Consider the following 11,077-nt stretch of genomic DNA (forward strand, 5'->3'; position numbering starts at 1 on the left):
CTTGTACACTTACTTATTAATAAGAACTATTCATGAAGTGCTGCTGTGTGCAGAAACTGAGCTACAAGAAGAGAAAATAGGAAGTAGGAAGAAACCCTTTGCTGTCATGCTGAAAAAAAAAAAGCGCTCAAACTTAAGAGATAGGAAACTTCATTTGATCTTCAGAGGGTTATTTTTTTTAAAGTGGATAACTCATCACGAATCCACCCTTAGCTCTTTTAGCCCCGAAGACCCGTCCTGGGTCTCACTGTCACGCTTCTAATCATGTAAATCGGGAGGGCTGGCAGGTTCTTCAGAGCGCGTGTGTTCAGGAAATGCGAGCAGAGAGCGGCATGTCTCGTTCATGTGATGGACAGGAAGTCTTGCAGAAATAAGAGGAGGAAAATGAGTTGCTCACAAACCACAGCACAGGTCACATGACGTGAAAACAGAACTGCGCGGAGAGAAGTTCACTTCAGCCCCGTCAGAGGTTTCTGGCCCTCAGCAGGCACTTTCGCAGAGCCGAGAGGGCCTTCTACTTTTCACTCGACGCCGCGGCTCAAGGGCTCAACTCGGTCGCAAAGCAGCAGCCAAAATGTTCACAGGCAAATCAGAGGGACATGGAAAAAATAAAAACTGAGAGTCGGCCGTTCTCTTTTGCAGTTTTTATGAGAAGAATTAAGCAAATTCATTGCAGAGTGTAAAAAATACAAGATATACAAGTTAAAGGATCAGAGAGAGCACTACTTGTGAAATTTGTCTCAAGCATAACAGCAGTTTGCAAGTTTCATGAAGTCAAGCAGTATTGCGCAATATTGTAGCAGAAATTCAGACTATTGCAAATTTAAGAAGAAAAAAAATGAAGCGTATATTTATATACAATAGTAATTTGTCATATTAGCTGACTGCAGCCATCAGGAAATCTCCACTCTACTTTAACTGCATCAACGCTGGTTAGTGTCAGAGCCGGCCCAAGGGATAACCGACATTTGAGATCCTGTGGTGCCGGCCTGAGGCCTCCAAAGAGAAATTAAAGGTTGACAAATGCACAGTTTGCATATTTTGGGCAATTTTAAAGTTACCTTAACAGAATCCTATTTTAAAGGTGTTTTCATACCTGATAGTCCGTTAGACTCGGTTCGATTTGGGACCAAAACTGAAACATTTGTTACATTTTTCAGCTGGTGTGGTTATGGACTCATAGCAAGAGTTTGAAACTCCAAATATTTGGTCACAAACAAAAGTTTTGACACTTGATTGTTCAAAAAAATTCAATTAGAGACCCCAAGCTCACAGTTTCATTGTGCTTTCCAGTCTGGATTAAATAATAAAGTCACACATGATTAGGAAATAAAGATAAAGAAACAGAAACAAACAATAAAAGACATGTTTGTGACCATATGACAAATTCTGACTATGGTGATTATGTTGCTACTTGTTCCTCTAAGATGTTGAGGCTATGAAGTCACAGAAAATACAACATCTTTTCATAGGTTTCCAATGCAAAACTATGGGAAAACTTGTCTCAAAAACAAAGGGAATGACATGAGATTTACGATCCAAACCATACAAAACATGCAAAAATCAGTTACCATGACAGTTTTAACAATACATGTTGACTCTACAGTTGCAATAACGTACAGATTAAAAAAAACAAACCTTTCCCACCAAAGGAAAATGCATTATACAGCTTAAACACTAGAATCATCGGCCTCTGTCATAAAAACAGATCCATTATATCTCCCATTTATTTTGCCCTTGGTCAGTCATCAGACCCCATTCAAGCTAATCATGTTTTTCAAATCAATAAATGAAGTTTACTTTGCTGGACCACGGTAGAACCCGGACAGGTGAATATGGAGCATATTTCTGACATTTCCCATTGACAAAGGTGAAACGTATCAGGGACACGAGGCGTTCGAGGTTCAGTAATCTGTTTACTTCAGTGCAAAATGTCCGATGTGTGTCAATGTGGAAACCAGAGTCCAATTGAGTTTTGGTCTCAAGTTCCACAGCCGGATCATCTCATTGTCTGTCGTCCCTACATCAAACTCTCGAACCATAAACCCAGATCCCCCTTACATACATTGACTTTTACAGCTCTGTCTCTACCTCCCCTGTGGGTTTTGGACAGTACCACGTTGACCATCTCCTCTTGCTACCTTCAGAAATCAAATGATGCCAAGAAAAGCATCTTAAGTCCCAACCTAAAGTGTTTTGTGAAAGGGGCTGCAGTCGTGTCACTTTATATTACTCACAGAAAATGTATAAATTGGACATCTACGCACATCGTTATTTGAAGTTGGTCAGTCATTGTCTGCATTTCGTTGACAATCGGTCTTTGGTTAACCAAGAAATCCTCCAAATTTGACTGAAACAGACACTGAAATGTAAGATGCTTTCATCAACGAACATCTCACTTTTTAAACAAGCTGTCTATTCAGGGTGACTTTTCATTGAAACTTTGCACAAATAGTTTTTTAAGGGGTTTATTAGATCTGGTGCAGAGTGAAGCCTGGATGTTGGACTTTAGTTCATGCTTCACTCCATCCAGGCTAAGGTCCATACTGTCCCTTAAGGCCTGACCAAAGCTGTTTACAATGGTCTTCCAGGTCTTTTACTCAGAACTCAGACTTGGCACTCAGCGAGCTTTCATGTGTTTCCTTTAGGTCTCCGCTAGTGGCCCCAATCATCCCTGCCTTATCTTTACAGAACAACCTCTTCAGCGTGCTTCTGAACTTCTCTGCCCCGAACAGGTACACCAGTGGGTCCATAGCACCGTTCATGCAGGTGAGGGAGGAGGTGAAGCGATTGGCCATGCTCAGGGCTCTTTGTGTTTGGCAGGAAACATCTGGGTTGTTGTAGCCAAGGATAAAGGTGACTCTGCTCAGATGATAGGGCAGAAAGCAGACCATGTAGATGAGAATGACGGCACCGATGGTACGTAGGGCCTTGAGTTTTAGGGCAGGGTCCAGCCTGCAGCCCCGATGCAGGCTGTGGATGATGAGCAGGTAGCAGGATAGGGTGGCAAGGAAAGGCGGGGTGAAGGCCACAGCCAGAGAGACCAGCGCCCTGCGGGACACCTTCTCTCTGTACAGCTGCAAACACACCGTTGTGTTGTCCACCTGCGCCGTCTGATGGTTAACCAGCAGTGGCGCCATAGAGAGTGTGACCAAGACCCACAAACACAAGCTGATGATGTGAGCATAGCGACCCTGGCGAAGCTTCATTGATCTTACAGCGTGAACCACAGCCAGGTAGCGGTCCCCTGCCACGCAAGCCAGGAAGTACAGACTGGCGTACATGTTGACATAGAACAAAAAGCCCACCAGCCTGCAGGGAACCTCACCCAGCGGCCAGTGGCCGCCGGTGAAATGGTAAGTTGCTCTGAGTGGGAGGATGACCACGTAAGATAGGTCTGCCACTGCCAGATGAACCAAGAAGACATTAGCAGGGCTAAAGACCCCACGCTGACGAGAGAAGATCCAGAGAGCCAGACTGTTACCACCGAGGGCCAGGACGAAGACCACCACATAGAACCACCCAAACAGCTGGTTCTGTATCGCTGTCTCTGCTGGTACACAGCTCTCAGATGACTGGTTTGAGAGTAAAGATGTCTCTGCAGTCGTGGCAGACTCCATTTTTTGGTTCCTGAGGAAAGAAAAAAATTGCATTAAGTTTCACAGAAAATTGCAAAGTTTGTATTTTTTTTTAAAAAAAGGAACACATGCACATTTGCGGAAAAGATGAGTGTTGACTTTTAAACCACTAGAACATGAATTTGGGTTAAGTCGAAAAAAAGTTCAGTCTTAGGCTACGTTCACTCTGCAGCCTGAAGTGACCTAAATACAATTCTTTTTGCCCCTATGCAACCTGTATCTGATCTTTTCATGACACAGATCCAATTTTAACAACTGCAACCGTGGCCACTTGGTTAAATGGTCCTAAATCTGATATGTAATCTTTTCAAATGTGACCTGTGTCTGTACGGTCAAGTCACATTTACCCTACCTGTACGCATTGATGCTCGACAAATGTCACTATTCTCTGTCTTAATATGCGCAAGTGTGAAGAAAAACAACAACCGTGGTAGGCAATGACGCAGATTAAGTTGTTAATGTTGGTGATATCTCTGGTTGGACAACAACTTTAAAATCGCAAGATATGCTCCACCTTTACCTTCCATCTTTTCTTCCGCAACCACTGAGCACGCTAGCTACGAGTGACATTACTTTGTCCTCTACCTTGAGACACGTTTACTTGCTTGCAGCTCACACAGGAGATACAGTCACATATATTTGGAAATGTATAGAGATAGAGATAAATCTTTATTGTCATCGTCACAAGGACAACGAAATTCAAAGGGTGCCATCAGTCGGTGCACATGCCCAAAAACAAAAAATAACTGTCTCACAATTCACACACAACGCAAGAATCAACAAACAACTGGCAAAAAAATAAAAAATAAGAACAGCCACATTCTCACATACATCATTTATGATGATTAATGGTTGTTTTTGATTGCATTTAGTTTTGTTGTTGCTATCGGGTAGAAACTGTCTCTGAGACGGTTGGTTCTTGTTCTGGTTGCTCTGTATCTTCTGCCTGAAGGCAGCAGTGTGAACAGAGAAGGTCCGGGGTGAGAAGTGTCCTTTGTGATGTGTTGTGCTTTTCTTAGACAGCGATCGCTGTGCAGGTCCTGCTGTGGTTGTTCAAATGTGAACAACCATGCAAAACAAATAATAAAAAAATCACTAAACATTGGATTTGAACATTAAGGCCTGCAATGTGAACATAACCTTAGTATTCTAGGAACGAACTAACTTAGCGACAGGAAGCCAAGCTAGACCAACTGTGTCCAATCACAGAGAGACGACAGGCAGGGAGCATGTTTGTAACTGCGCCAGACTCACAAGGTAACAATAGATGTTAGTGTCCCTTGTTAATGTGCCACTGACCTCAGAGCATGTAATTGCTTCGTTCTGACCACTAAACTTCCTCTACAAAGCCCAGGAAGGCAGCCCAGATCATCAGCTCTTTAAGAACTTACTAACTTCTGTATTTTAGGGAAAACAAACCAAGTGTAAAACATCATCACCAGACAAAATAAAAACAACAACAAAAAAAAGGTAAATCAAAAATTAAAAGTATATAACTCAAACCAGAAGTCGAAAGTACTGGCAAAATAAAACATTTTCAAGTTTGCTGTAATAAAAAAAACAAAAACACTTGTGGTTATTTACAATATGTAATTCAATCATTCTCAATTAAACTCCTAATTTTTTTATTTAGTCCATAATGGAGTGACTATGTTTGACTTGGCGTTTAAATTCACCAAAACCTCGTCCAACATTCTTTGTAGGACTGAACATTGTATTCTCATGGTTAGACACACAAAAACATGAGACACACAAACAAAAAAAGAGAAAGAAACACACACACACACACACACACACACACGCACTACTGTGTGTGGGAAATCTCCAACTGTCCACTCCTCTTTTCTTCTGTTGTTGCAGCCGGACACCAGCTCAGCTCTCATCGGCGGGTCACAACAAAGTCTGACTTTACTCAGTCTGAGGCAGGGCAGTTTCTGTAGCATTTATACACAATCCAGCAGCAATACTAGAACATGTGTAACTAATGAACCCGTAAAAAAAAAAAAGGGAAATCAGGGGCTTGTTTTTACAAGGGCATATTAGAGTCATTGTAGATAATGAAAAAACTGGAGTACATTTCTGCCAAAAAAAAACAAAACAACCTCAAACTTTGAGATTAAAGTTTCCAGAAAAACTTTCTGAGATTGATCTCAAAATTTCTGACTTTTTTTTTTTTTTTTTGGCAGAAACGTGCTCCTCCTTTTGTTTTCTGCCCACACTGGGCCCTGCCACGCCGTTTGGACGTTTCTCACTTCTGGTCCATTAGGAGCCATCCAGATGTAGCAGCGTGGCTCTCAGCCAAGACTCAGACTCTGCGCTTTCATCCCTCCTCGAATAAAAGAACTGCAGCCTCCGGCGGTGGAGGAGCTGGAAGGTGGCGGCGGTGGGAAACAATCCGGACGCGGAACAGTGGAGCGGAAAAGCCTGAATACATGCATCTCTCTCTGAGAGACAATCCCGAAGAACAAAACCAGAAAATCGCTTTCACCACAGCGATCTAGTTAAGCTGATCTGTGCAGAGCTGACCGAGCAATCTGGTCTCCAGTCGACTAATCTGTAATATGTGTAATCTGACACTTTGACTGGAATACTGCAGAGTAAAAAGAGGGATCTGACAAATACAGTTTTATTCAAATATAAAGCGGATTCACATACGCCAACCGTCTTCTACGTCTAGAAGAGAAATAAGAGTTTTAGTAGTTGAGGGCAGAGATATGAAAACCATCATTTGTGATGCGAATCTGTGTAATTGAATCGTTTATTGGGAGAGGCTCCGATCCCAGCAGCGTCCTTCAGTGAGAGTAAGAGAACGATCAGCTGCTCGACTAACATAGCCTCGAAATAGAAACCAAAACTACAAAGATGTGTGTGTGTGTGTGTGTGGGCGGGAAATACATGTGCAGCCAAGCTGGAGTTAAAAGCAAAAACAACAAGAAGAAGCAGGAGAGGTTGGTTTGCCCCCACGGCCCGCAAACTGTTTTAACAGAGAAACGAGTGAGCCTCAGAAACTCATTTCTAACCCGAGTAGATTGTAAAGCACGGTGGCTGAAGCATCATGATGCGTCTGTTTTTCCCCAGCCTTTTTTTTTTTTGACATATCAGGAATCGCAATAAGATGCAGAAAAAGGTAACGCCGTCTTACGCTGCTGGGGAAATGACTTTGAGAAGAGAATGACCCTGAACACACCATGGGGAGCAGCATTTTGGTTCACCAACCAACAACGTTGGGCATCACGGAGCGACTAGGTTACATAAAACCAACAGAAACCAAACTGTGATGTTTCTGAGAATAAGGGAGCTGTGGGATGGAAGACCTGAGCACAGCTCTGACAAGTTGATTGACTCTGATAGTAAATGTAACACAACGAGTGATTTGATTCTTTCTTTGGATGCATTACTTTTTTTCCCCCTTTCTGTAGAGAAGAAAGTTCCTCATTTTTTTCTTCATTTTATTTTATTTTATTTTATTTTTTTAGGTTCTAACAGAAAGCGTAGGTCTCACTTTGAACCCGATACGTTACAATGATAATTGTGGAGAAGCAGCATTCAGCTTCTACTCGCCTCAAATCTGCAACAAACTTCCAGAAAACTGCAAAACAGCTGAAACACTGAGTTTCTTTAAAAACCCACCTGTTCAGAGTTGCTTTTTTGAATCATAATAACTGGAACGTTGTCCAACATATTTGACGTTACTGGTTTTATGTTTTGATGTTGTGGCCATGTAAAGCACTCTGAGCTACCTTGTTGCTGAAATGTCCTGTACAAATAACCGATTAATCAGAAACAGAACATTAAAAAAAAGAAACAAAAAAACCCCGACTTTTAACAAAGTTTTGATTCAACTGACAGAAAATACCGGTGCATAAAGCCAGATGCTGAGCAGACTTACCGGTTGATATCCTGAGTGTACGGGATGCGGTCGGGTGCTGGAGCAGGGAGCCGAGACTGAAGAGCAGGAGTTCATGCGGCTCTCCGCGGAAGAACTGATGCTCTGACACGAGGAATGCCGTCCTATGACCCCTCTCCCCTCTCCCTCAAGACGGCCTGAGGAATGAAACTGTAGCTCTTTTTGTCTCGCAACAAATTTGATAACAGAAAAGGAGCCCCGACGGGGAGCCTTTCGCTTGAACCCTGACCCCACCCTTTCTCTCTGCATCCCCTTCTCCTCTGAGAGCCACTTGTGCGCTCCACAATAGCTCGACTCAGAATAAGAGCCGCAGTTCGGCAACGGGGGGTCGGGGAGGGAGGAGAAGAATGGCATGCCACAGTCGGGCAGGACGCCATGGTAACCAGGGCTGGTGCTGCAGCAAGAGCCTTAAACATGAACCACACACACACACGCCCACACACACACACACCCTGCTGAAGAAGAGGAGATTTGGAGTTGTTAATTGTGGAGTTTATGACTGAGTCTTAGAGGTGATCTTTTGTGGATCCTGCTCCGCAGGGCAGCGAGGGGTGAGGAGAGAAACAAAGCAAGCGCAACAATGAGAGGGTGTTCACTGCAAAAGATGCAAAAATATTTCTAATTACGGTCCAGTTTCTAGTGCAAATACACTTTAAATAAGACAAAACTAACTTACAAGTAACTTTTCAGCAAGAGGAGCTTGTTTTAAGTAAATAATTGATGAAAATGTGCTTGATCCACTGACAGATTATTTCAATTTCACATTTTTTCATAAGTGAATTAATTTGCCAGTGGTTCTAGTACTTAAAAAAAAAAAAAAAAATCAGTATTAAGGATTTATTTACTCCAATCAAGTCCCTTTATGTTGCTGAAAAGTTACTACAAGTTAGTTTTGGTCTCATTTCCAGTGTACCAAGATATTTGCACCAGAAGCTAGACCAAACATCCTGGGTGAGGTTTTGTGTTTCTGCAGCGTTCCAGGGGCAAACAGAGGCCCTTGTTGCCCTCTTGCCTCCTGGGGGTATCTCGATGCGGAATGCCCAAAATAATCAGTCACACAGTCGACGGACAGATGTGGAGAAAGGCCCGTCTGGCTGAGGAGGGATAATATTTCTTTCATATATGAACTCCACAGCTGTGCCTGGAGACATGGGCCCTTATTCTCTTCTGTATTATCAGCATGCAAATGCTATTCTGCAGACTTGAATGCAGCCACTATCTGCGGAGGTCTGGAGACGGGCTTTGACATCGCTAACCCGTTAATCTGCTGCCAACTTCTAATCCACTAATAGGCCCGTTTACTTTCTCCGTTTGGTAACCGCGCAGCAAAAGCGTTTCTTTGTGGATTGGCCGATATCAGGAGCGTCATTCTGCGTGCAGCTGAAAGGGCTTCAGGCAAAAATGGTTCCTCTGACAGTTCAGTGACACTGAAGAAATGATTTTATTTTTCATTATAACCCCCCTCTACTGCTTACATTGCTAGAGTGGCCTATCAGGGCTATTGTAGAAAGAAAAAGGAGAACATTTCAGCCAAAAAAACCCAGATGTTTTGAGATTAAACTAAAACATTTTCTAGAAAGAAAATTTGGAAACTATGAGATCCAAAAATCAAGTTTACACCCTTTGGGGCTCAGAAAAATTCCAAGTGTTTTTTCTAGAAAGTTTCTGAGCTCAATCTCAAGATGTCTAAGTTTTTCCAAGTACTTTCTAAAAACATTTGGAGAATCACAATATTTTTTTGCGTGTGGAAATTTACTCTTTTTTTTTTTTTCTATGAACAATGACCCTATTACACCATCATACATTTCAGGAACTGATCCAAATGCAATGAACACACTCATGAAAACTGCTAACAGAATTCATACATCTGGAATTTTCTTTTTACAATAAGATTTGACAAGAGATGCAAATGTCCCCTCAAGACTCGGGAAGGAAAACTGAATCGGTCCGAGTGAAATCAACATCGCCAGATTGAACGTCAGTGAGAACATGTTCTATTTGACAAATTTACCAAAGGAAGAAAAAAAAAAAAAAGGAGAACAGAAGTTAACATTTTCTCATGGGGACGCCCGTTCTGAGATTTACTACTCGGACTGATTGGTAAAGAAAGCTGCTTTGAAGGGCATCCCTGCAGAGTTTTTAATACCACAAGACATGTGTGGAGTAGTGTGTCAAGCTGTGGGGCCCCATGATGTGTGGGTGTGTGTGGGCGTGTAACACAGGAGCACAAGCGTGTTCAGACATCAGTGTTTGAAGGAAGTGACACAAAGCTCCTGTAAAAGGAAGTGAAGACGACTAAAACAGCCTGGTGGTTCAGGAATCTTTACAAAGATAGTTTTCATTAATGCAAAGGTATGCAGCGTTTATTAAAAATAAAAATAAAAAATCAAAGTTTACCATGTTGTGATGGCATAGACAGATAATCTGAAAAAACAAACAAGCAAAACAAATCGAGCTCCTCTGCCTTTTACCAGTGATGATTAGAAACAACTAATCAGAGCCAGGAGGAGGGCTTTAGCGCTGTCAATCATCCTCATAAGCAGCTCATACCCCCTTCTTCTCTGCTACAGTGTTTCCCCTCTCATGAACGCTAAATGTTTTTCTGGAAAGGTAAGTTCTTTCCCCGTCATTAGCACTTTAATGAAAACAAAGTGGAGAACTGACTACAACCCTGAAAATCATCAAAGCGACACATTAAGTGTTTCTCTTAGAGAACCTCTTCATATCCATTTATGGCTGGAACGAAATCATGCAGTTATTCAACGATTTCCTGGATCACTGGGAAATGACATGAAACGGTGACTAGCTGTGGAGCTGGGGCTCCACACGCTGTGCATTCCAGAACCCGACAGTCAAAAGGTTAGAGTTATCTCCTGCCTCGATGGGACTCAGAAAATGTCTGAGTCCCATCGAGACCCAGATATTCTGATTTGTTTTGGAAACCAGGTGAAATGCTGCCAAAGGGACATCTTCTCGCGTTGCTCTGGCTCTGAACAGAAAGGTGCATCGGTTGATTTAAGAAACATCAACTCAACGGTTTGTTGTCGTGACTGGATCCTCGGTATCAGCTCTTAGTTCCCTGGTGAAACTCAAAGCCTGACTCCTGTCAGCTTCCTGTTTACAGGTTCATCTGTTGCACTAGTGAGTCATACAGTCACGTTTGTTCTGCCACTTAACTGGACCTGCAGTGAAATATGTTGCAGATCGCATTATCAACAAGTCCTATCAAAGCAGAGGCTGAACATGCTAACATAAGCCTAGCACTGAAGCATGAAAACATCATAAACAAGAGCAAAATGTGAGCTTATTGAGGAATGTACCTGCATGTGTTTTCAAGGTTAGATTAAATGACTTTAGAAACAAATAATAAAGCTACGTTGGAGCAGGATTTTCAGGTTGTGCTGTGTGTTTGGACAAAGTATCCATGGCTGCCGATTAAGTCAGACAGGAACAAGCGCAGCATAATTATTTGTAAATTGGGAAAGAAGAACAAGACTACAGTACTAATACAAATCACATAATACTGATGAAA

General features: G+C 42.3%; 1 protein-coding gene across 1 annotated transcript; it reads right to left on the bottom strand.

The window, feature by feature from the left end:
* Nucleotides 1-629: 629 nt before the first annotated feature.
* On the bottom strand, nt 630-7,830 carry gpr17 (G protein-coupled receptor 17). The gene is made up of 2 exons (XM_028026667.1): nt 7,528-7,830; nt 630-3,630 (listed from the first exon to the last, which is right to left on the bottom strand). Exon 2 carries the CDS (start codon nt 3,618-3,620, stop codon nt 2,601-2,603), a length of 1,020 nt encoding a protein of 339 aa, XP_027882468.1. The 5' UTR covers nt 3,621-3,630; nt 7,528-7,830; the 3' UTR covers nt 630-2,600.
* Nucleotides 7,831-11,077: the final 3,247 nt, after the last annotated feature.

This window comes from Xiphophorus couchianus, chromosome 9 (genome assembly GCF_001444195.1).
Source record: "Xiphophorus couchianus chromosome 9, X_couchianus-1.0, whole genome shotgun sequence".
NCBI classification, from domain to species: Eukaryota; Metazoa; Chordata; class Actinopteri; order Cyprinodontiformes; family Poeciliidae; genus Xiphophorus; species Xiphophorus couchianus.

What these genes read in the sequence shown, in the direction of transcription:
- gpr17 (XM_028026667.1), bottom strand. Translation starts at nt 3,620, where the DNA reads ATGGAGTCTGCCACGACTGCAGAGACATCTTTACTCTCAAACCAGTCA.